General features: G+C 33.5%; 4 protein-coding genes and 1 non-coding gene across 5 annotated transcripts; 3 read left to right on the top strand and 2 right to left on the bottom strand.

Annotated features, from left to right (window-relative positions):
* Positions 1-593: 593 nt before the first annotated feature.
* Positions 594-6,854, bottom strand: LOC120259029 (hydroxyacylglutathione hydrolase 2, mitochondrial-like). The gene is made up of 9 exons (XM_039266554.1): positions 6,520-6,854; positions 5,158-5,345; positions 4,236-4,439; positions 3,645-3,768; positions 2,399-2,499; positions 1,721-1,795; positions 1,534-1,632; positions 1,229-1,376; positions 594-1,001 (listed from the first exon to the last, which is right to left on the bottom strand). The coding sequence occupies exons 1-8, from the start codon at positions 6,716-6,718 to the stop codon at positions 1,230-1,232; spliced, it is 1,137 nt and encodes a 378-aa protein (XP_039122488.1). The 5' UTR covers positions 6,719-6,854; the 3' UTR covers positions 594-1,001; position 1,229.
* Positions 6,855-8,318: 1,464 nt separating this feature from the next.
* On the bottom strand, positions 8,319-14,154 carry LOC120259028. The gene is made up of 5 exons (XM_039266553.1): positions 13,727-14,154; positions 11,539-12,689; positions 10,090-10,359; positions 9,797-9,888; positions 8,319-9,464 (listed from the first exon to the last, which is right to left on the bottom strand). The coding sequence occupies exons 2-5, from the start codon at positions 12,661-12,663 to the stop codon at positions 8,603-8,605; spliced, it is 2,349 nt and encodes a 782-aa protein (XP_039122487.1). The 5' UTR covers positions 12,664-12,689; positions 13,727-14,154; the 3' UTR covers positions 8,319-8,602.
* A 3,677-nt stretch (positions 14,155-17,831) lies between these two features.
* Positions 17,832-21,501, top strand: LOC120259307 (protein RER1B-like). The gene is made up of 4 exons (XM_039266887.1): positions 17,832-18,100; positions 18,300-18,678; positions 20,475-20,655; positions 21,223-21,501. The coding sequence occupies exons 2-4, from the start codon at positions 18,329-18,331 to the stop codon at positions 21,271-21,273; spliced, it is 582 nt and encodes a 193-aa protein (XP_039122821.1). The 5' UTR covers positions 17,832-18,100; positions 18,300-18,328; the 3' UTR covers positions 21,274-21,501.
* A 786-nt stretch (positions 21,502-22,287) lies between these two features.
* LOC120259778 lies at positions 22,288-22,390 on the top strand. Its single transcript, XR_005536329.1, has one exon. It is a non-coding gene; the product is annotated as a U6 spliceosomal RNA (small nuclear RNA).
* A 1,358-nt stretch (positions 22,391-23,748) lies between these two features.
* Positions 23,749-26,442, top strand: LOC120258357 (probable peroxidase 61). The gene is made up of 4 exons (XM_039265730.1): positions 23,749-24,413; positions 24,513-24,692; positions 25,117-25,276; positions 25,962-26,442. The coding sequence occupies exons 1-4, from the start codon at positions 24,159-24,161 to the stop codon at positions 26,411-26,413; spliced, it is 1,047 nt and encodes a 348-aa protein (XP_039121664.1). The 5' UTR covers positions 23,749-24,158; the 3' UTR covers positions 26,414-26,442.
* Positions 26,443-26,457: the final 15 nt, after the last annotated feature.

The following is a 26,457-nucleotide window of genomic DNA, read 5'->3' as shown; positions in this document are numbered from 1 at the left end:
GGGTCGGATCCTTTTAGATCCGAATCACTCTGATCCGACATGGTTTGAAAATATATATATATATATTTTCTTTTTTTATTTAACAAAATTTAATTTAATTTTTCAAAATATAAATATTACATATTATTTTATTTTGTTTTTGTTTTTATATAAACTAATTTAAATATATTATTATTTGCAATCTGAAATTTCTTATTTCATATCATTAAATTCAAAAACCCAAGAATACCCTTTTTTTTTAAAAAAAAAAAAACTTTGTAAATGAATACAATAACCTCTGCTTGTATTTTTCTACAACCAAGCATTTGTATTTTATTAATTATAAATATCCCTTGGAATAAAAATACAAAGCTGGCAAAAATATTATAATTTCTCCGTAAAAATGTTAATAAAAATCAGACTTGACAAAAGGTTGAAATTAATTAAATTATTATTATAATCACGATTTGACGATTCAGATTAAAATATTGTACATCTCATTTTTTTTAATCTCAAACTATTCATAAACATGTCTGACTATTCATAAACACAGTGATAGTATTTATCTGCACAATAAACAAATGAAAGGGTTGACAATCATCAATTGAGCACAAATGAAAGAATAATTTGACAAATAAGTCTATGGAGTTGTAGATGGCTACATAAACAAGACCAAAAAAATATAAGTTTATCAAGAGCACATGAAGAGTTTAAAAAAAGTACCTAACTTTTGTATATCTATCAAGATGGTACCACACAAAATACTCAACAAAACACAAAAAATGAAATAAGTAAACATTGAGAAGGGAATGCCCTTGACTCACTGAAGATTTCCTTTCCATTTTAATCTTGTATTGAACCACTCCTATACAAATAAAACTCACACCTCCATCTCCTCTTTTTTCTCGCCAAGTCTTGATCAAACTTTCATTCAATCAATCATGTGTCGAAACCATTCGTAATCCGCTAGTCCTGATGAAATAAGGAGGATGAACAGCTGCAGGATGCAGAATCCTTACAACCTGTTTTAAGCATAAGTAACATAAATAAAGTAGAAAGGATACTATCTCGAACTGTTAAGACCTGAAAGATGCAGTTCTAAATATGAACAGACATTTCAGGGTAGATATCAGGATTCTTCGGCCAGCTCAAGTTTGAAGAGAAAAATAGAACAAAGAATGCCATTTTGGAAAATTAAAATGATTGATTCTGACACAATTATTGAAACCATAATGCGCAAATGTACAACCTTAAAAGTTATCCTTTGCCTGGCGAATGATGCCCAAGGCCTTTGCATCACTAGCTGATAGTGGAATATTTAGGGCTTGCCGGATTTCTGTGCTTGAAGTTCGTAGAAATGGATTGCACAATTTCTCCGTCTTCAGCATTGTAGGTATCTATTAATTTCAGGATCAGATAATATATCACAAAATAATCTAATAGTGGTACACTGTCAAATTTTTAGGAGAAATGGGGGCTCATCAGCAGAATAGCATGATAACATATTTTTTCGTAATCATCAAAATGAAGAACTCATAAGAATCTGGTAATCACCGTGGGTAGATTCTTGCTGTGAAGTTGAGCCACATGTGCAGCATAGGCTTGGAGTGCTTCATTGTTAGGCTCTATGGACAGTGCAAATTTTGCATTATTCTGTTCAGTGCAAAAGACAAGAATGTAAACATGCATGGAGGACACAATCCTAGATTTGTTCAGCATAGTTAATGAGAGAGTCGTTTACCATTGTATATTCGTGGCCACAATATACATTTGTTTCCTCTGGCAAGGACATTATCTTTTGCAGGGAAGAAAGCATCTGCAAGATGAAAATTTATCACAATTGCCAAGGAAAACAATTCACTCTCAAGAATGGAAAACTCGGAACAAGTCATAGAATCTAACTCACAATGACTTATAATTTTACCATGAAAGTTGTACATATGGATTACTTGCAACTGATCACAATATAACTTGCACAAAAGATAAGGACAGGAAAGCTCAATCACTGCAAACTTGGTATACAAAAAAATATCTCATCTTTCTATTTGTCCATGGTTGCAATGTGTATCTACATAAACAAAGCAATAAAAAGCTAAATCTAAAAAAACTTGATATTTCCTTCTTCCTTTGTTAATAAATAAGTTATTACAAGCTTAATATCAACCATGACTATCAGTCTAACTCATATCACTTGTAATCTAGTCACCTCTGTTCTAATATTAATCGAGTTAGACTAGCATGGCCCCACCACTGTGGTCTCTTGTCATAGCTTTCACACTGCACATATTCAAACATGTGTAGCCGGAGAATTTTCTAAAGTATATCCCAGAAATTAGTACTTCCAAAGTCACTAAGAAGATGCAATACTTGAATAAGGTAAATGACAATGTAAGTTAAAATTGTCATATCATCAGCAAACCTGTTCTGGACTTCCTTCAAAAAGCTTGCCACATGATAAACTAAACAAGGTGTCCCCTGTAAAGACTGCTCCGCATCCAGGAAAATAGTAGCTAACATGACCTGTAGAAATGCCAGGACCAGATATTTGGACTTAGCTTATTTGAGGGACTGGATGGAAGAAGATGATGATGCAGAACTACACAGAATATTCCCCATTATTTTGGGGAAGTAGTTCAAGGCACTGAAAATATTGAAATCCTAAAACTAACACTTTATTGTTTTGGACTTTAGGTGGAGATGACCATTTGTTCAATTAATTATAAACTTTACCCACCATTCATTCAATAGTTATTGGGCACTGTACTGTTTGTTCATGTCTAATGAGAGAAAAAGAAAAAAAAAATGCTTTTTACTTGTATGTCATGAAACACATGTATTAAACATAAATTACTAATGTAGAATTGTTTCATGGGAGATAAAAATCCTGGTGCCGAAATGCTACAATAATACTAAGCTGCCACCACACTTAAAAATTCAACTGCCCACGGTTTGCAAGTCATTCCATTAACATCAGGGGATACCTTAATGTAATCAATTTTTTTAATAGCAGATTAACCTCCTTCAGGGAAAAACTTTGAATATGTAAAAACATCACTGTTTAGATACTTGTCATATTATGCAACTACTGAGTTCTACTTCCTGCTTAGTTTACTAGCCCTCTTGACATTTCAAACATTTTTTACAAAGAGTAGGTCCACAAACCCTGAAACAACACTCAATGCTAGGGGGATAAGGATGTACAATTAAGTCTAAAAATGCTCAACCCCAGAAGCAGTTAAACGTAATAAACTTAAAAAGTGCCCTAAATCTGAGTATGCCGACAGAATAAGGTAAGCACCAAATGGGGAAAAAAACAATTGCCGGTTACGCAAGGAACTAATTTGGGGCTTCAACAATATGACAAAGAATCAGTAATTGGTATTCATCATTTGCATGATAAGAAAACTCTTTTCTGAAAATAATCAGGGATAACAGACATTCAAAATGAATTAAATTTTTCCAAAAATGCAATGATAAGATAATGTAAATTCACTACCACAGTGGAGACCTTGGCTTGGATAAAATGCATGAGTACTAAAGAGACATACACTGCTAAAGAAAAATAGTGAAAATTGTGTGGAAAGCAAACAAGGCATTGTTACACAGAAGAGGTGTAAATAGTAAATAAGAAAAAAAGCCAAATGTTATAATTATTTAAAACACACCTTTCGTATGACCTGGAGTTTCCATAAGAAGCACCTCATGGCCAGCAAACATCCATGTCTCTCCATCATGAAGGGTGATATCAATACCAGGGATTCTATCCTTGTCCTTGCTTGAACCAATCACCTGGAGTCAGCAAGTGGAAGCAAAACAAGATGCCAGTAAGAGAAAATAGTCTACTAAGATACTTGGAAGAATACCACCTTTCTAATCGGGGTATTTTGGAAGCAGACAAAAAGGATCTTAATATCATTTTATCAAAATCAAGGTTAACCAGAAACATTACTACATAATGCAAAGAGTTGAAGTTTAAAGGCAGATAACATCATCATTAATAATGTACAACAAATATCGATCAATAAAAGGCTATTCGACCAGAAGGCATAGTATGTACAAAATCCTTGGCGTCATAAAACAGACAATGGAACACCCAACTTCAATAGAATTATTATCGTATATCGCACTTCAGAATTAGTATAGTATATCACACTCATACCTTGACTATAGAAATCTGCTACTTCAACTAAATCTAAGAAAAATGGATAATGAAACACCCATTTGTAATAGAGTTATATAGTATATCACATTCATACCTTGGCACCATACCTTGCTTTCAACTCCATATTTCCGCCAGTATGATCATGGTGATGGTGAGTATTAAGAATATAAGTCAAGTTCTGATTTTTCCGATCAAGAGCATTTATAACTGGTAAAGCGTCAGTAGGATCTACCACTCCAACTGTACCGGTGTCTGTGTCATGCAAAAGATATGCATAATTATCCTGGAGACATGGAACCTGGAAAATTATAACAGTAGTTCATCAGTCCAATGATGTATAAATACTATCAAGACACCAGTTCAATATCAAGCATATGGAACCAAGGCTGTCTTTCACACAGTGATGATAGAAGAAATGGTTAAAACCAAAACACTAACCCCAGGTTATCACAAAAGAGTATGAAGCTATGCCAGCAAGAAATTTTTCTTAAACTCATTATATATGACTGTGAAATCTTGAATGGTTATCATTAGTCATCCACTTATTATGGAGAATTTGTTGCAGAGCCATAAAGTTATGTTTAATGGAAAAAATAAATAAATTGGAAGCAGCCTTCCTGTGAATAACCATCCCAAAATAAAATATGAGAATATAATAACATATTTCTAGGATATGTTTTCAAATCTAGAAATTCAACTATGGTATTCAGTATTCACAATTTTATACATTTGGTTCTGCTTCGTATAAATGGGATGCATTGAACTAAAGAGTCTATATCTGCATTGTATAAATGGATTTAATCAATCAGTGGAAAGGCATCTAAAAGCGAAGGTTAAGGATGCTCCATGAAAGTTTTTACAAAAATAATTGCATGCACCCCCACAGATAAGATTTGCGCTTTAGGAGGTATATTGCTTCGTTCGTTAGCAAAGATTAGCAAAGCTAGTCCAGGTAAATTACCTTTGGCATTCCCCAAACAAACAAAGTATATAACTCTCAAAAGATAGAATCTTACCAGTTCAATTTCCAATGAGGATGCCATACTTGTAATATTACACAAAAACTGGGATACTCCAAAGGATTGGCATTCTCCACGCAAAGTTTTGATGGGTCTTAGAAATAGGGCCCCAAAACCATACAGCATTTGTTTCATTAACCAACGCTTTCTCATGTTCGCCCACATATTGGCCCGCCCCACTTCACCTGAGAAGAAGGTCATTTCATCATTTATGCAGCATAATGATCAAAGCACTTGAGGAATATAAAGTACTATTTTCACTAGCCCTGGAAATAGGGCTGTAAACAAACTGAGCTTGAGTGGCCCAAGCCTGGCTCAAGCTCTGCTCAAATTTCTTTTGACCCAACTTGATCTTGGTGTTTACACAAAATCCTCTATGGTAAAAGTAGCAATTTGTGTATAAAATTTAATATTAATTATATATAATATGATTATATTATAAATTATACTAAACTGAGCTATTTCAACTTGAGCTAAAATGAACCAACCTATATTCAATCTCTGCCCGAAATTTATTTTGAACTATAAATTCTATTTATTACTCCAGCTGTCAGTAAGTATCTAAAACAGATAACAATAGCTAAATATATGAAAAGCAGCAGTTCAGCTTATTGCATCACCATAAAAGCAATAGCCATCAGAGGATCCCTTAAAAAGCTCACAAAATTCATTCAGTTTTGGAAGTAATTATAAAAAAGACAACCCATAATAAATTCTCAGCACTTCCTATTTTCTCTGCTTCCCTAGCTAGTTCCTTATTTCCCCCCCATCTTAATTTATTATTTGCTTGTTTGATCCCATCCTCAACTGCTACTCCATATGCTTCCCAAATCCTCTTTCACCAATTACAGTGTACATTTGCATCTCAGCATGACCAAACATATCACAGCTTCACAAATCAAGCAGCAAGCACTGGTTTCATATTTTGGAAACTTTCTTCACAATGAAATCACAAGCTAACATCAATCCACCACTTTCACAATAAAATTCGATTCCCAATTCAAACAAGACAAATAAAACACACACCTACTCAAGATCATCCTTCAAGTCAAAGAAAAATTCAAGAGCAAGAATCAAAATTTAGTTCCAATCCCAACACCAAAACAAACCACCGCCAAATTCATCAAACCATTCACCACAAACCCTCCCAAGTCCTAACCACCATCAACAGGCTCAAATCTCCAATTTTTACCCAACCAAACAAAGTCAAAACCAATACTCCAACAACCAAATCAACAAAACCCACAAAAGATCCAACCACAAGCACAAAACCAAAAACAATCAGAACAAAACCACAAGCCCAGATCTAAAGAAACTCTTCACACAATGCAACAAAAAAAAAAAGAAGAAGAACCATACAAATTACAGGCAACAGGACGAAGGCCGATTGGGGCAAGGATCTGGGGAGCAGGAGATCGAACCCAAGAGCGCGAAAGGCAACGCGGAGAGGAAGAAGAAGAAGAGTAGGGCGAGAGCATAGCTTTGGAATTCGTGCTCTGATGAGAAGAAGGTGGAGAGGAGCGGAGTGGCGTCCCAGTCGAAGCAGAGCTGTCCGCATCTGGGAAGCATTTATTTATTTATTTTTAGTATTTTGTTAAATGTCTATTATACCCTTGGTGGTAATGTTTGGAGTTAACCTTTGTTTGAGGGTAGTTTGGGGAGGGTGATGAATTTTTATTATTCTCTTTTACTGATCGCCCCTCGGAAAAGTTAGGAATTGTTTGTGGATTATTTAATTTGGATTTATGTAAGTTTTAGAAGTTTTGATAGTTTCTAGGGGGTAATGGACAAATGAGAGGTATTTATTTTATTTTTAATGAAATAGTTATTGTCATTAATACACTTGGCCCCTTTGGGTTTCACTTTTTATGTTTTTACTTATCACCCCGTTGGAAATTTAGAAATTATTTGGAGAGCATTTAAATTTGCTAAAAATATAAAAAAAATTGATAACTTAAAGTGATCATTCGAGGATACTTTGAAAAGTTTTTTGGATGATATATCAGAAACCATAATCTCTATAATAGTAAATCTCTTTATCTTGTAATTTTAGACAGGTGAATAATATGATTTTTTTCCACATATATCCCAGTAAATAATATTTTTTTATAATATCTCGTTTTGTACAGTTATATACACAGTAGTACAACACAGCACGAGAATTTGACTCTGTATCACTCATCCCATTCAAGTGACTTACCAGTAGACCATTTTAATGGTTGTCATTAGATTTTTTTTTTTTTGTTATATATATATTTATTAAGTTACCTTTGAGGAGTACTGTACAACGAGAGGCATTTATTTTAGTAATTGGTGAAATGACTATATTGCCCGTAGCATGTGGTGCCGGCCAATTATGTTTTTACTAATTACCCCTTGGAAATTTTGAAAATTTATTTGTCCATATCTTTGTTGTACGCATTATTACTTAAGGACCCCATAACATCTAGTACGTAGGACTTTCTGATAATTTCGAGACATGACAAAGGAGAGCTTTTATTATTATTTTTATAATTAATAAAATAACTGACACCATTTTTTATCTAATTAATTAATAAAAAATATATATAACTAAATATTTAATTAATGTTTAATAAATTATATATAGTTTATTTGTATTTTATCAAAATTTAATATAAATGATATTATATTAAATTTAAGATGGCATGCCCCATATTGATATAGGCATCCCAACTCTCAATAAAATTATTATTATTATTTTTTTTTTTTTTGGCGTGTGTCGGTTTGTAAAGTGAGATTTTGTTATATTTATATATTTAGTTGTTACTAATTAAACCCTGAAAAAGTTGAAATTATTAGCATTAGCTCAGGTTTGAAATATTATCACTTGCAGGCCCTTGAAGTGAAGGGTTAAAGAAAATCAATAAATTTAAAAATGCAAAGATAACCCTATAAGCGTGGAAAATTATTTATGAATACTCATAAAAGATTGATCTCCCACCTCAAAACCATAAACCAAAAGGCATGCTTGCTTACTCCATTGATTCTTATTTTGAAAAAGCTTCAGATGTTCATGATGTCTAATGATGGAATGAATATAAATATATACACACACACATAATTAAACACTTTTGTAAGGATTTACATGCTAAATTCCCTTCGGTTCAAAAAAAAATTAGCATAGAACAACAAGAATCACATGAATGATTTATACATCACATTTCTATTGAAGTTAAACAAGTATTTTGGCAATGAAACAGTTCCTTTGTAATGACTACAAGCAACATTTGTTGCCCTGTAATCTCAAATCTAAAACATGGAAAGCAAACATGGGAATCAACAAGAATCATTAGAACCGTCAGCTATATTTTCTATATCGACCAGTCGAATTTTTTTTTTTCTGTCACCGATCAATGTTTCACCAAGTTAGAACATTAGCGAGGCCGAGGCCGGGGATTGCAACTCTGCAAATGAGGAATTATCATCGCTTACGGCTCTGAGGGGCGCCGGCAGTGGATGAGACACCGGTCATATTACTACAACTACTCCCACTGAGAGCAACTGCAGCAGACTCCACATGAGTAAGAAGGTACTCGTAGATCTTTTTTCGAAGTCGTTCAATTGTCTCTACAGGGACCGATTCCCGGTCTGTGCCTTCCTCTTCCTTTCCTACTTCATCTAACCAATCATTGACCTTCTTGAGCTGTGACAACATTCCTGCTACGCGCTCCCTATCGGACGGTCTGGGATTGTTAACTTCAGCATCCAAGAACCGTTCCACAAAACTCAAAAACCAGTTCCTCGATTCTTCACCAAGTGCTTTTGTGAGTTCTGATCCCTCTTCTAGCCCTCCCCCTTGTGTCCAATGGCGTGGGGGTGATTCCAATGCTACCCGTGTTTTAATTCTCGGTATCACAGCTGGCTTAGATGGTACCGAGGCTGATGTAGTCCGAGGCTTGACCTTTGAAAGAGATGATTTTGCAGTGCTATTGAGGACGGCCAACAATGCAGGTGTTGATGAGGTTGAGATTGGTGTTGGTGTTTGGTTACTGCTTTTGTGCTCATATAGGGAGAAGGAAGAGAGGTCAGTGGCAATTGCTGCAGTGACCCATGATGTGGCACGCTTTCGCCGGTCTGATGAGATCTTAAGGGCTTTCTCAGAGATTACGGGATCATTTCTGCTAGGTGATTGGTTTGGAGAGGTGTTGTAGGGGTGAAGAGCTTTGGGAAAGGAAGTAGCAGCAAGACCTGCATGATTGAGGGTGTTGTGAAGGTTTAGGAACTGCTCCACTGCTGGCTGAGGATTGTCCTCCCTTGCTGCTGAAATTAGCTCTGCAAACATACTGTCAAACACAAGACAAATATCAGAAAAACAAGCATCTGTGCCTCATCTACAGAAACAATAAAGAAATTAATCAATTTGTGCCAAGGAAAACAGATACATACAAACCCAATAAAAACGAAAAAGAAACAAAAAAGATCTATTAAAATATAAATTATGGTCCATGTGCATATATACAATCATGCAGAAGCTCTGAAAAATTGCATCAAAGCTATTTTGGATTTAGTAGGGGGAAAAAACTTGGGCGATGAGTAAAATTGACTGTTTGACACCTAAAGTGCTTTGCACTTCAAATACTGATATAAAGGAACACTGTTTTGATTAATTTCTTACCTTAAGCATCGGAGTAAACATTCAGCAACAGAAGCTTCTTGCATGGCTTCAATAGCAGCTAGTTGAGCAGCATCTCTGTTCTTCATAACTTCCTAAAGGAAAGCAGGAGAATGGAAATTGTAAATAAACCAAACATAAAGATATTTAAAAGCTCAAATATTCCAACTTTGCCAAGTTCAAGTATGTTTCCAGGCAATACCAACAGACGAAAGCGATAGTGAACAAAGAGACGAGTATGGTACAAAAGAACACCTGGGAGAATACAATCTCAACTAACGGCTAAGAAATAATACCTTTCCGTGTTTACTCAGAGATGGCGGAAGAGATGCCCAAGATACGCTACCATCAGTCCATCTTCTACTACTAGGAAGAACTTTGACCAAACCACCCAGACTGAGATTGATAGTTTTCTCAGATATCTTCTTTACAACAGGAGAGTGTAGTTTGTTTGACTTAACAGCGTCTTCTGAAGATGCAGTAGAATTGCCTTTCTTTTGCATGGATTGGAGCTTTAAATCTTCCTTAGGTTGCAACCTTTCATTACTTACACTTCTGTGAGGAACCTGCTTGATGAGAATATAGCAAAATGAGCATCTGTGGGAATAACATAGTGGCTCACGTTTCATAAACATTTTAGGCAACTGCAGAAGCAAATCCAATCTTTTACCTCTCTTATTCATTGATGTAAGGAGGAAAGAGACAGTAACAAAGAAAAAAGAGAATATGATATGTTTTAGTGCAATAAACATTCTACATAATCTAATTACTGAAACAAAGATATTTAACAAGAAGTTTGTCTAGTAACAAGTTTTTTAAGTCTCAATTTTCCACTAATTAGCCTTTTAGGTCTCACAAAAAACTCAATTCCAACATTTCCCTCAATTCAAAGGGATGCAAAACTCTCTTCCTCACGCCAAAATTGGAATTGACTGGGTTTGAAACCATTGGTAAGAAATTGGACCACCTTGTGACCAGACCAGATGAGTCCCACCTACACAGTATTACTGAATAACAAACCAGAATACTTCTATGGGAAAGCAACAAGAAGGAGCATTCTTGATATATACAGATTAGAAAACAGACGAGTTAACAAGCCCATGGGAACTTCTCATTAATTTTCCGCATTAGTCTTGCACGTAAAAGGGCAGAAAAAAAAAAGCATAACCTATACTTAGGCCAATAAATGACAACAATACAACTTTTAAAAGATGTCCTCCTTCAATAGAACTGTGTTCCATGGTCGAACATCATTTTTTGCGGAAAATCACTGGATTACAGTAACACTATCTTCAGAAAAAAAATAAGGAAAAAAGATGTTGAAGCTAAATGAAATCTTAGACATACTCATTGGCAAATGATGCATCAAACCAATTTACAGTTGACATACTAGCACTCAAGGAACGTAGATTCTGAAGAGAACATCAGCGAATGCTTCTATTCTTACTTACACCATATTAAAATATGAGCACTCAATCAATGTGAATTAAGCAATATCTACACAAAACTGAAATCAGATCTAAACCTATATACTTCCACTAATAACAGAGAGTTGGCAGTCCATTTGAAGTTTCAAAAATCTGAATAGTTATCATTGACCTTATCAGACCAGAGGATGGGAAGTGGAAAGCATCTATATACATGAATAAAAGAGTATAATTTCTAACTTCATCAAATTCTCAAATCTATGCAGGAAAAATTTGATATTAAATGCATTTACGTTCCAAAGGATTAACAGAACTCACAGAAGAGCTCCGAGTCTCTAATTTCTTCTCAGTCTTTGCACCTATAGCAGTGGATTTGTCCCTTCTCTTCATGTCCATGTTCCCCTCCCAGCTCTTTCTCAGAGCCTTGGGTCCTGGCTCAATTGCTGTCAGCAAGTTCCCAACTGGGTTTCCAGTAGCTGGCTTTCTCCTAGCAGTTGTTGACTTTAAAACAGTAGTTGCTTTGTCCAACAAATCCATCTTTGAGGAAGTAGTCTTCTCTGACCCTTTAAATATAGTTTGTTGCTTCGTTGCTTTGGAGAATTTCTCAAATGATACAGGCAGTGAGTAACAACTCCTAGGAGAGGATGGAATTGACCTTGAATTCCCGGATTGCGCCTTGGTACCAGCTGGACACTTTTTCTCAACTTTCCCATTGACTGCTTGTTTCAAGACCAAAGAGCTTGGTCTGCTGAATGATGTCTTGTTCTTTTCCAGCTCCTCCACTTTACAGGTTCCATTCACTACCCGTTTCAAGGGCAAAGAGCTTGATCTGTTGACCAAATCCTTACTCTTCTTCAGCTGCTCTACTTTCTGTGTGCCATTTACTGCTTGCTTCAAGACCAAGGAATTTGACCTGCAGAGTAATGCCTTGCTCTTTTCCGCAACCTTGACATTATGAACCTCATCCTGCTTGCTCACCTTGGTCTTCTTTTTTTCTGCTTCTTCTGAAGCGAGGGTACTAGCTCCTTTGATATCATTTGTTACTTTCATGTTATCAGTATCAAGAAAACCTAAAGAATGTGTCGCAACAAGATCCTCAGGATCGCCAACACATTGGTGCCGACCGGGGACAGGCTTCACACCCCTAAGGAGGGGAACAGGAGATGACGCCTCAAGGCACTCAACATGAAGAAATTGTCCCAATTGGATTTTATCACTCATGATAAGATCCACATGCTCATCAGGTAGAGACACATAGGTGGCATGGGAAGAATCAGAAACCTTTAGGTAAAATCCTTGGTTAGAGTAGAGATCACCCCCAGCAAGGGCAGGAACAATGCTAATAACCTGAAGAAGAGAAGAACGATGCTCACTAGCAACCTTAACATCAGTATTCATATTTTGGAGAAGCTTAAGAAGGACACCAGGCACCAACGTAGCCATTCTGTTCAACCTTATAGGGTTTCAGTCTGCAAACAGATGAAAACAAATAAATCAGTACATATATTCAAGAGAGGAGAAAGAGAATGAGAGAAACAAAAGTTAATGTCTGCCTCCAACAGCATCCATAAAACTCAGTCTAAAAAGATTAAAGGACAGGAAACAATCGAGCAACAAAAAATATATATATATATATATATATATATAAACCAACTGTAAGTGATGGTAATGTTGCAAAATCACTTGGGCATGGTTCATACCCTACAACAACACAATAACAATGAATTTCAGAGCAACACATTAGTCCTAGTAAGTCATAATTCCTACTGATATAAAAGAAACCAGAAATGAATAGAATTGTGAAGCAATTGTGAAAGAAAAATGAGTGAAGCCTCAAAAATGCTAATATTGGACAACAGTATCAATAACCAGCGAATGCATGACAGAAGTGAATCACAAGTATCAGGCAAACTCACAGGGTAAGTTAAGACAGACATAAAAAATAAAAAATAAAGGAAAAGAACATTGCACCATTGCAATCTTCTTCATTTAAGTATCTATTTGTTTTCTTCATTCAACCAAACGCAAGAAAACATTTTTTCCTTCTAATTTCATTGTTATTTTCCTACCTTTTTCCCCCAGTCCGAATCCTTATATTCTCATATATGTAAGCAAAAGAAGGAAAAATCTACAAATATTGAAAGCCAGTAGCTTCATGTAACCATCTCAAAAACAAATACTAAATTATCAAAGAAAAAAGTTATTTCCCATAGAAACATAATAAATCAATCTCACATAAAAATCATCATTTGGAAAAAAGAAAAAAAAAAAAAAATCAAATCCTCCAGCCTTCCCTCATCCCTGATCAAAAGATCCTATTTTTTTCATCAATCATCCTTTTTTACATCCAAAAATTAAGTAACAAAACCGTAAACGAAAGTAACACCATCCAATCAAACACCATGCTCAAACCGACACAATGCACACAAGAAAAGAGAAACCCTTATTTACCACACTCAGACACACAAAAATAATCACCCAAAAAGAAGGAATTCAGGAATACAACCTTGCATAAATCGATCAAGCTCCAAGAAAGCCAATTCTCAAAGCTCTCCACCCAAGATTCCCCCAAACAAAGGGAATCTCCGAACCACAAAGCGAGAATCTTTTGAAAACCCCGGGAAATGATTTTTCCACTGTTCAAAGCCCATGATCTATCCCATCGATATAAAATTCCAACCAAAAAAAAATAAAAATCCTATTTTTCTCCCTCAATTCTCGCTCTTTTCGCACACTTGTCCCTCCAAACTCCTCTCTCTCTCTCCAGACTGATTGCAGGCGCAGTAGGGCAGAGCTCTGACAGCACGCAAGCGCTTCTCTGACAGATTGATAGCAGCTCGGACCTTGCGAACAGTGCTAGAGAGTTGGAACTGGGTCCCGAGCGAGAGAGAGAGAGAGAGAGAGAGAGTTTTCAGGAGGTGAAGGGCGGCAGAGAAGGAGAGAATGTTATTGGGTTTTTTATGCTCTTTATTTTTTTTTTGCAAATGTACCCCTCTCTAATGTCTTAATTGTTTGTTTATTTGTGTAAACTTAAAGTTAACACCCTTATTATTTTATATTTTAATTATTGTTCAGATAATTTATTTGTCTTTCTAAAAATTAAAATTGGCATGGTGAAAACTCAAATTTTATTTTTACATATCAAATTAATATAAATAAATAATTTTATTATTGAAATATGAAAATTTTTGGGTATATAGAGGATTACAAAATATTGAATGGTAGATAGATAATTGAGATTTTTCCAAAAAAAAACATTCTTATATATTAAATATTATTATTTATATGAAACCAATCAATCCATGAGAAGAATAAGGTTTTTAAGGTATTTTTTTAGATAAATTTATCAATATTATTATGGGTATCAAACAGTCTTTCGTTTAGTAGCACTAGTCATATCGTGAAATATGTTTTTAGAGATTTTTATTGTCAAGAGTTTAAAATAAATACAAAAAAAATATCTTCAGTTATGAAAGCATAGTGACAATCTAATCCCTACGTCCGCTAAATGAATATGTATGAGTGGATGATTAATTCTCAGTGTTGTTTATTCCCATAGTACGTACCTTATCCATTTGGTTAAGAAAAATATATTGTTATGGGTTAAGATTTTAAAAATAAATTTATGTGAACATTGGGATTATAGGTCAATATTTGCAAATATTTTTTAAATATACATATACAAGTAAAATAATCTATAGATAAACATGTATAATAACGGATCCATTATTTAGATTGAAATAATAAAATAATCATGTAATGTTATTATTTTTAGAGGTTTACCTAGAATTTCCAAAATTTAGCCATGTGCATGCAATTAGCCTATTTTACAATGGGTGTCCGTCCAAAATAATAATAATAATAATAATAATAATAATAATAATAATATAGGGGAATACGACAGAAGAATACGATGAGAGGTAATTTCCCCACATTAATTTTAATTTAATTTCAATTTAATTTATACTAAACGTGTGAATGTGGGACCGGTGATATTTTGCCAAAAATATAATAAATTTTAAATAAGTTAAAATAAATATATATATTTATTTTTAAAAAAATCTTGAATTTTATAATTTATATAAAATAAGAGTACAAATATTTGTTGAGATTTCTCTTAAAGTAGAGATGTTTATCATCTATTTATCAAAATAATAATAATAATAATAAGTAGCCCAAAAACTAATTAAAACTTTCAATTTAATCCAAACTTTGAAATTTAAAATATTTATAAGAATAAATAAGAGTGGTAATATTCAAAAAGCAAGAAAATAGGAAAATTTATCATATAAATAAATCTACATGAGTTTTTTTTCTTTTTACACAGATAAATTCATAAGACTTTGTATTTATGAATTTCAGTTGTGATTCTTATGAAGGGTTAGCAAATAATTATGAATTTTGTAGGGATGTATAGAAAAACTTATTCATTAGTTGGCATGTGCACCTCAGCCATCTCATGCACACACATTAATTGTTTATTGTCTTCAATAAAAGGGGCCCACATAGACAAAGACTAACTTGAGTTTCTTTATCTATTTGTAATATTTTACAATAATTTTATTTTTTTTTATAGTTATTCCAACCAATTTTGTAACCGCTCTAAACCAAACCACAAGGAAATATAAAAGAATAAATTTACAAATAATGAATATTTTTTAAAAATCTTGATATGTAAAATTTTGAGATACAGGACTCATACAGCACATCACAATTTTTTTTATATCATAACTATTTTTATATTCTGTGTTGCTTATATTGTATTTAGTTATGTATCATATGCATCTTAAATCTTTAAATATTCAAAGTTAAAATAATTTATTTAAATAATTTGAAATTCTTATGAGTATAAATAATTATTCTCAAAAAATTAAAAACAATATATTTATTTAATAAATATAAAATTATATTTTGTTAAACAAAAAATAAACATTTTATTATCATGTAATGTCTTGTGCCATTATTGATAGAGAAGTGGTTAGGAGAGAATTCTTTATGTATGAAATAATTGGAAGGGAGTTTGTTTGGTATGTGTTTGTTGGAGGTGCAATTCTTTATTTGCTTAATTTGAGAGTTCCATTTGGTGTGGATATATCAAGACCTTCATTAAGGTGTCGGCAACAGCCAATTGGGCTCCATTGTTTATAATGAGCATTTAAAAAGGATCATTAAGTGGTTTTAATTTTTAAATTCACATTATGTAATTGGGTTAAAATTTTAATTATTAATTAAAAAAAAACAAACTAGGTTTTCTTGGTTGTAATGGTCACTAATTCAAGAGGTCCCTTGAAATTAGATCAAAGTTTAAGTCACCAAAATAACCAATTCTTGGAAATGGTCAAGATAACGATCTTCCAAAAATTATAAAATACAGTCTCATGTTTTTTTAGTGGATGAACCATATGCATTAAAAAAGAACAAAAAATACAGCACCCGTCAGAACTAGCGATCAGAACCACCAATAAACAAAATAAACCCATTAGATGTGGACACAAAAGAAACAACCAAACTTAAAAAAACTGAAACATCTGACTTGAATACCCATCACAAGAATCTAATCTATACCTGATCAGTATCACTCTGTCTTAAAAACACCAAACCGCAATAGATCATTGAAATATACTCATCAAACCTCACCTGTTATAAAGTAGTGATTATAAAAAACCACGAGATTAATATATGCACCACTTCCAGCATAATTGAATGTGGAGACAAAGAAATAGCATCAGTCTTGTGTTCTAAGGCTATTATCTATTTTTTTTTGTTATTTTTTTTTTTATTTTAGTGTTTTCTGTCCATCTTTCTCCTTTATAGGATGTCTAATCATCGCTTATGATTAGATACATTCTAATTAATTTAAAATTAAATTAAATAATTGCATTTTCATATAAGGAAATGTGTGTTTTCTTTTAAATAACGGTGGTCAATACATAACGGCTACCAAAACACAAATTTTGAAGTGCTAGTTATTAATTTTAAAGTCACAAAAGTTTAATAATAATTTTAAAAATTTGAAAATTTCAGAGATCTTACATAATTATTGATTACAATAATAAAATTAATATTTTTTTAATATAATTCATAAAATCATGTTATATAATCTTAACTAACTTTTAAAAAATCTAGTATAATAAATAAAAGGTATTAAAGATTTCATTTTAATATTTAAGCAATTACATATCTTCTTGCAATCAATTTTTAAAATTCTTATTTTTGCTTCCACATTGTTATTTTCAAAGATAATATTATTTAATTATGAATATATTTTTTTAAAATTTATTCCATTGTTATTTTCCTTCGGTTGTTATTTGTAGTTTTCCTTACACAATAATAGAGTATATCTATATATACAATTTTGTTAAAATAAATTTAAATAAAAATTATTTTTTACTAAATAAATCAGATGAACTTGAAATTTGGAATGAGGCATTTAATTATTTAAAAAATTGCCAAAAAATCATCAAAACACAAATAAAAAGGACTGATGGGACACGATAAGCTAACCTATTCCGCAATAACAACCGCACGATACCTTATCAGACCAAATCCTTATCCCGAGGCAGCGGTAAGTTGTTCCACATCGTCTTTCTCGTTCCGCGATCCCATTTGTCCATTTCTTCTTTCTTTTTCCCGTGAATCCCTCTCTTTCTCTCCCGCCTCTCAAATCCCATTCGCCAAACCCTAACCCTAATAATCCCCCTCTCTTCTCTTGCTTCGATTCCCAAATCGATCTTGTGCCTCTAGGCTTGTATTCTGAGTTCGATTTCGCCGGTTCCAGCTCTGAATCCCGGCGGAATCTCAGATTTCGGTGTCTCAGATCAATTTTTAGTCGAAGCGGGCGCTTTTCTTGCTGTTCTCGCGTTTGGATCCGTTTCCTCCGGTAAAACCCTGATCGTTTCTCGTATTTTTGTTGATTTGGAGGGCGGCCTGGTGTTCTATTGAAATCTAGGGTTTTTATCGAGTGTTTAGAATGTTATCGCTCCCGATCTGTGTTTGATTTTCTGTTCTTGATTTGTGTAGGCAATCTAATTCTTAGGGGGAAAAATTGATAATTTAGGGTTTTTTTTTTTGTTGATTAGATCAAGAAGAGGATTGAAACCTAGCTTAAATGGAGGGAGCTTTGGGAGAGAATGCTCCGGATTCGATTCCGTTTGTGAAATGGAGGAACGACTTCTCTAGGGCGTTCCAGCACCACCTGGATAGATCCACCCCGCATCCTGTTGGGAGGTGGCTTGGAACCCTTGCTGTGGCGTCCATCTATGTCCTGCGAGCCTATTTTGTTCAGGGGTTCTATATTGTGTCCTATGGTCTTGGGATTTATGTGCTAAATCTGCTGATTGGGTTCCTTTCCCCGATGGTGGACCCTGAGCTGGAGGTCTTGGATGGGGCGTCTCTGCCTACCAGGGGTTCAGATGAGTTCAAGCCATTCATTCGCCGTCTTCCTGAGTTCAAGTTCTGGTATACTCTTAACCATTGAATTCTACTTAATTATGTTTGCTTGCCTTTGAATTAGTTATTGGTTGGCTCTCCTTAAAAATCTAAACGGCTTGAATTTTTGTTCTGTGCTTTTTTGTTGTCTTTACACTTGTTGGTTAACAATAGATTGCCCTAATAATCTGTCTGCACTAGAGTGATGCAGTTCTCACTATAGATGGGGCTTTTGAGATGGTCAATACCAATAAAATATCTGATAAATTGGGTTGGGTTCCACTCACTTTACTGTTTTCTTGTTACTTGTTTGTAGAAAAATCCTTTTGCTGTCTTTTCATCATAAGCTTATAGGTTCTGCGGGATAAATTTGGCACCTCTATTGTCGATTAATTTTTTACTTATTTGCTTTTTATCTGACTTTCAATTATTCATATTTATATGCTGTTATCTCTTAAATTCTTCAAAAGTTATAGTGGTTTACTAAATTTTGTTGACTGTAGCATTATGTTGTTAGATAGAATTGATTGTATTATGGAATACATACTACTAACATAGCTATTTATATAAGGAAGCCTGAAAAAGTATCACAAGTTGAGTAATAAGGTGGACCCTACGCTTGTTTGGCTATGTTTGGGCATGCATAAATGGACACGTAAATCTGATTATCTGATTATCTGATAAAAAGACTTGATTTGAATTTGATAAGTAAAATATGAGTCTGACCATCAACTTGCTATTCTCTATCATTTACAAGGTTTGGTATGAATAATTACTTTGTAGGTGGATAAATTTGATTATGGGTTTGAATTGATACACATTCATAACAATTCAAGTGTGACCCGCCTTATTTAATACTTATCTGTTATGGTGTCATCTCCATTCCGCCTCCCTGGTTTTGGCCCTTTTTGGTTTTAGTGGTGGGTCTTGTACCAATTTCAAATGCTATCTGATGGTACTCTATCAGCAATGTCGGTGCTTATTTTCTGTTGGTTGTTAAAGTAGCAAATTGTTGGTCCTATCACACAGACAATCATGTTGAACTGGTGGCATATCCTTTTCGAATAAACACCACTACTCAAATATGTACACACAACATCCATGGTTTGTATTTGTTTGTAACTTCCTTGCATTCTTCTGTAATATTGATTTTGATAAAAGCAAGAACTCCCCAACTTAGTTGTATCTGTACTTGTGTCAGCTTGTTGGGGTTCTAACTGGTACCTTCCCTACCATTGGAAACCAGTTTGGAAGATGGATTTAATTGAACAAAGAAAAAAAATTACACAATAATGTTTGGGGAAGGGAAACTTTAACCTTGTTGCTCTACCCATGATATGCATTTGAGATACTTGGATACCTCTGACCACTATTGGGAATCAGTTTTGTGGACCCTTTTAAAGGTTAGTATCTTAGAGGATAACATTTAAGATATATTATTGATTATTTGTACTTGTGATGTTTCAATAAATAGACAATTAACCATATGCTTGGTGGTTAATATACTTCATGATTTCTCTTATTTCATTGACCATAAGTAGCATACTTTATAGGACTTCTCTATTCATGAGCCAAAATAGTTTTGCATTCATTATCTTATAAAATCATAGTTATTTATTTATTTATTTTTAGGAATTAAGACAAATAATCCCTCATGTCAATGTTAAAGTTTTCATTGTATTCTTGAGGCAGATAGCATGCAACTTAGCCACTGGTTGTAAGAATGTTGATGTTCTTCAGTTTTGGAATTATGTTTGTGAATACCATTTGTTGTACAATTCATTGCTCAAATATGTGATTTATCTTTTTCTTCTTCTTCTTAATAGGTATGCCATAACGAAAGCATTCTGCGTAGCTTTTGTTATGACCTTCTTCTCCATATTTGATGTTCCTGTCTTCTGGCCAATACTGCTATTCTATTGGATTGTGCTTTTTGTCTTGACTATGAAGCGCCAAATTCTTCACATGGTCAAATACAAATATGTCCCATTTGACATTGGGAAGCAGGTGAGGATGCGTGAAATTCATTTTTTTTTTGGGAAAATTTATAAATGGGAATGCTGTTGAAACTTTACCATGCTGTAGAAATGCTATGCAGATGCTTTACATGTGGTGTGGTATTGCCTTATGTTTATGCATTTGTTATAGCTTCATTTAAACCTTGCTTGGACAAAGCTAAACATTTCAACACAGTTATGTCAAATAAACTCACTGCTTCTGAGCACTTGACAACCACTAGAAGTAGTACTTTTCTAATATCTGTGTATCAATCTTACAGAAATATGTGTCTTTAACAGCATGATTGCATTAGAGTATTCTTTCCTCCTTTTGTGTGCCTTAAATTGGATTATGTTAAGGTGGCTCTGGGGTTAGCTTACTGGGGCAAATCTCAATGCAGTGAATGAGATTACCAAATGACAACTTTTCAAAAGTTTTCCAATTATGGTTCTTTTTCATAGCACACCAAACATTTCTTCCAAAACCCTAGCCTCTGATACCATTATACCCTTCACATACTTTTGTCTTAAATATTTTCTGTTACTGTTTATCATGTTTGATACATTTGCTCTTCAGAAATATGGCCGAAAGAAGACTGCCGCACGAAGCTCCGGATACAGTGATTGATGAACACCCTTTGTGCGAAGAAAGGATTAAGGGCCAACTTAAGCAGAAGAGGTTGATACTCATGCATGCAATAGCTAAATGAATCCCAAGGGCTAGTGTTGTTTTCGGTTGCCACTTTTGCCTCTCCATGGAGGCATTTTATTAGACATGGGAAACCATTATTCTATTCTTGTTAGGTGCTTGTATATGTTTCATTGGATTTCCAAAATGACATGAAATTATGTGCTCTTTTCTCTAGTATGTTTGCTGTGCCTTTGACCAAAGAAAATTTTGGGCTTGATTGAACTGGTGAGCTTCAAGGTACAGAATGTGATGGTCAGGGTAACTGTATTCCGTAGTTCTGTTTGCTTTGATAATTACTAAACGTTACACTCATCAAGTATCATATTTATTTATAGCAAATTGTGTATGTATTTGTGTTGATATTGCCAAAATAGTTATACAATTAAAAAATTTATATATATGTATAATTATGGGTGTATATTCTGCCATCTTGGCTGGTTTCAATTTTGTGTTTGTTTTTGTGGTCAAAGGCAGGAAGGGGGTGTTCTTTTTATTTTTTTAAAAACTTTATTATTAAATGTTTCTCTGTCCATCTATTCTGCTTATAAATCCAATGTGTGATTTATTATCCAAAATAATGATGAAGTCTTATAAAAAAAAAAATTTAATTACATTTCCAATGTACACTTTAATGTTGAAAAATAGACACAGGGAGCACTACTAACGTAGCAAGTCATTCATATTAATAATGGATTGATTTATATATAACATTAGTTCTCAATATGATGGAATCCCATAAAAGTTGAAGTTTTGAATCGAAGTTAAAAATATTACGTAATCAAAAATTATAATGATGCAATTAATGATATGGATCTAGTAAAGCGCACAAATGATCCCATAAAGCGCACAGATGAGACACAGATGTTAGAATTTTGCTTCTTAAATAGTCCCACATCGGCTGTAAAGAGCACAAATGATTAATTCTTATATGGATCTAGTACGTTAGCAACCGTCTCTTCTGAGACATCCGATAAAATTGGAACGATACAGAGAAGATTAGCATGGCCCCTGCGCAAGGATGACACGCACAAATCGAGAAATGGTCCAAATTTTTTTTTTTTAAATTACCTTTCCCCTCCATTGACCTCTGTATTCCTTTTTCCTTGTTTTCAAATGCTCAAATGTTTTTAGCTTAACTCAGAGATAAACTCTCTGTTTGCACATTTCTTCCCTTCCATTGACCTATGTATGCCTGTTTTTTCTTGATTTCAAATGCTCAGGTGTATTTGTGCTTAACTGAGTGTTTAGCCATGGATGATGATGCATTCAAGGTATTTGATTCAATGCCTAATCTAACTATGTATATATATATATCTATATATGATTTCTTTTTTGATAATTTGGTATTTCTGTTTTGAGATGAATTCATGTCTGTTGTGAGTGAGTGATGAATAAATACTAAATAGTAAGGTCAATATTATTCATTGCAATGCATTGCATGATCATGTTGTTTCTTAATTAGCTTCATTTAATGGTTAATGCAGACCTTATTTGCACAACTTATATATAGACTCTGCTGCTCTGCACATATAAATATTAATTTTGAGAAAATCTTGCTGGGGGAGTATGCTTTACTCATGGTAATTGGTAAGATAAGAGGGTTTTAACCTATAATTTATCATTTATTTGCCTCCTAACTCTTATTAGCAATTCTTCTTCTTATTTACTTTTTTTTTTTTAACTATTAGTAGTTCTTTGTAGCCAAAAGACTTTCCTACAAATCTTTGATGATTAAACTACACTATGATGATATGAAATGAAAATCTTATGTCATTAGGTTGTAAATTGTAATACCATTATATTTTTTATAATTAAAATGTTCAATGTATCTAATATTTCTATTTCACCTAATGTTTTTATTTTATTTTATTTGACTGTCATCTTGATCCATCCAGTCTATGTGAAGCCATCCATGGAAATGTGTCACTTGCTTAGCCACATAAGTATTCACATTGGACAAATAAATCAGAATAAATAAGTTTGAATAGTTCCGAAGCAATATATATATATATATATATAGCTACTTTAAAAATTGAAATGAATAATGACCCAAATTTTATGGGTTCTAGTGCTTTTAATCATTTAATAATTTGCCTTCTGATAGCTTGCTTTTTTAATTCAGTTTAATGTGCATGTTGATCATGTGAATGTTTAATATAATCTCTTTTTCTTATTCTTAAAGTTCAGCACTGAATAATAATGTTTCATTCTGTCTATCATACTCTACATTGATTATAACTCCTTCATAGTATCATATACTTCATGAATTCTTAATCAATAAATCAAGTTGTTATAGTACTTAACTGTTTTAAATTAGTATTCCATTTGCTTATATATATATATAAAGGAATAAATAAATTACTCATTTCCTCTTAACTATATATACACATATATATATATATATATATATATTGTTAGTGAGAGTTCTTGCTTGACAGAGTAGAGAAGCTTGAAGTATGAATAAAATAATTCATAATATTTTATTATCAATTGGGTTACCAATCCAGAGAACTTTGCTTCCTTTACTTGATTAGAATACAGAAAAAAAAATTTCATGCAAGTTGTTTCAGAAATGTTATTTACATACTTCAAAATTGAAAGAACTAGAATTTAAGACAGATCACATGAAACAGTCCTCAGCCGCCGCATTCGCCTTCATTGAAGTGCTAACAACTTGCCTTCTCAGCAACATTGCTAATTGACACCAAGTTCTATGAATATAATCATGCATTAATTTGTTCTCTTTATATATATATTGGCTTGTTTTCCATACTAATTTGATTGAACACTTGCATGCATTGTAAATTTCTTAGTTTATCAGGATGAGTAACTTCAGAAAAGGAAGTTTTGGGCTGTTGATGTTGTTGTTGTTGTTGAGCATTTTGGCAACTCTAGTAGTTGTCGATGCAGGGATATCGGTGCCGATAAATGGCTTGATGATACATTATTATGAAAAGAACACCACTTGCAAGAGTGCCGAGTATTTGGTTAAGCTTGAGGTAAAGAAGATGTGGGATCTTGATCACAGTATCACACCCGCTCTTCTCCGCCTTGCCTACTCTGATTGTTTAGTGACGGTGATCTTTTATCTTCTTTTCTTTTCTTTTTTTTAATGGTAGTATCTGTTTTGAATAAATATAGATTTGAATATATAAGTTTTGCGATGTAATATACAGGGTTGCGATGCTTCTATTTTGCTGGATGGGAAGGGATCGGAGAAAACAGCACCGCAAAATTCCGGGTTGAGAGGTTTTGCTGTTATTGATAGGATAAAGAAAATTTTGGAGGATAAGTGTCCTGGTATTGTTTCATGTGCTGATATCTTGCAACTAGCCACAAAAGAAGCTGCTGCTCTGGTACATAAATATATATATATATATATATAGTTTTTCTTTGTTTATGATTTTTTTTAATAATGAACTAGTGAACTCAAATCTTTGCTTGCAATTTGATAATAAAAATGCATATAGAACCATTCATCTTACAATCATTGTTTCATCTTGCATTTTCTTTTTAGACAAGACCATGCTTTAATTTCTACTGCATAGAAAATTTTACCATGTGTAATAATTAATCTTTATTACTGCCATTAGTAGTAGTAGTAGTAGCAGTAGTAGCAGAGAAAAGAAAACAATAGCTCTAATGGTATATAAAGTGATGATTTAATGTAAAAAATAGTCTGATATGATACAAACATATAATTCATAGTATCCTAATGTATTTGACAATTATTATTATTATTATTATTATTATTATTATTATTATTTGGAATGGATGCAGGCAGGAGCACCAAAGTACCCAGTGTACACAGGGAGGAAAGATGGAATGAAGTCTAATGCATCAACAGTGGATCTACCACCACCCTCAATTTCATGGAACAAGGCTCTTGCTTATTTCAAGCTCAAAGGCCTTGATGTGCTTGACCTTGGCACACTCTTAGGTATCCCTATAATTATTATTTCCCATTCTTTTTCTTTTTTAATTCTACATTAATTATTCTCATTTTTCATTTCATACTTCTCATCCATTTTCCCATACTTGCGCTCCATATATATATATATATATATGGGACATGGTAATCTAGTTATGTCCCTATATTATTGTTCTCTAAGGACATTTAATTACAGCCGTTGGATTATTATCCAACGGCTGTTTGTTATATAGCTATCTATGCTCATGATTAATGTATGGCACTGTAGAGCATGTTTTTGAACTATTTATGATTACCATCCGACAGCTATTGTGAATGTCCTTAGATTTTGAAATCTAGGGATGCCCTTAGATTTCCGGTATCTCTATATATAATATATGTTGGACGCACTTAGCTTTTTAAAATCTAGGGATGTTCAATAGCAGTTGTTCGATAACAATTTAACAGTTGTTATTTGTAAAGATGATGTACAAAATTACTATTAATTACTATGGTCCAATATTGCTCGGAGATGGTAGGGATTGTTAACTACTGTTTGATACTATGCATAAATGGACAGTGATAATTAGATGCAAATTTAACAGCAGTTTACTGTGCAACATCCATAGATTTAAAATCAAGAAACATTCCCAAATGACGCGGCCTAATATATACATATATATATATATATATATATATGTGAATGAATGAACAGGAGCACACACAACTGGTGTGACACACTGCAGATACATTGTAGACAGGCTATACAACTTCAAAAACACAAAAAAACCAGACCCATCAATGAACTCCACATTGCTGAATCAATTAAGAAAATCATGTCCAAGAACTACCAAGCCTGGCCAAGTGCAAGATCCAGTTGTGTTCCTTAACCCAGAAACCAACAGCAACTACAGCTTCACAAACTCTTACTACCAGAGAGTGTTGGATCACAATGCAGTGCTGGGCATTGACCAGAGTTTCCTCAGCTCCACAGATGGTTTCCGTATTGCTTATGAGTTTGCAAATGGGTTTCAGGATTTTAAGTTGTCTTTTTCATTGGCTATTGATAGGATGGCAAGTTTGGGTGTGTTGACTGGGGACAAGGGTGAGATTAGGAGGAATTGCCGTTTTATTAATGCTGATAATCCTGGTAATTTTTCTAATTGAGGTTAAGGAATGTTATGTGGTATATGTGTTTGTGCTTGTTTTGG

The sequence above is a fragment of the Dioscorea cayenensis genome, chromosome 4 (assembly GCF_009730915.1).
Source record: "Dioscorea cayenensis subsp. rotundata cultivar TDr96_F1 chromosome 4, TDr96_F1_v2_PseudoChromosome.rev07_lg8_w22 25.fasta, whole genome shotgun sequence".
NCBI lineage: Eukaryota > Viridiplantae > Streptophyta > Magnoliopsida > Dioscoreales > Dioscoreaceae > Dioscorea > Dioscorea cayenensis.
Note: the sequence above shows the minus strand (reverse complement) of the source record. Positions and strands in the feature narration are given on the sequence as shown.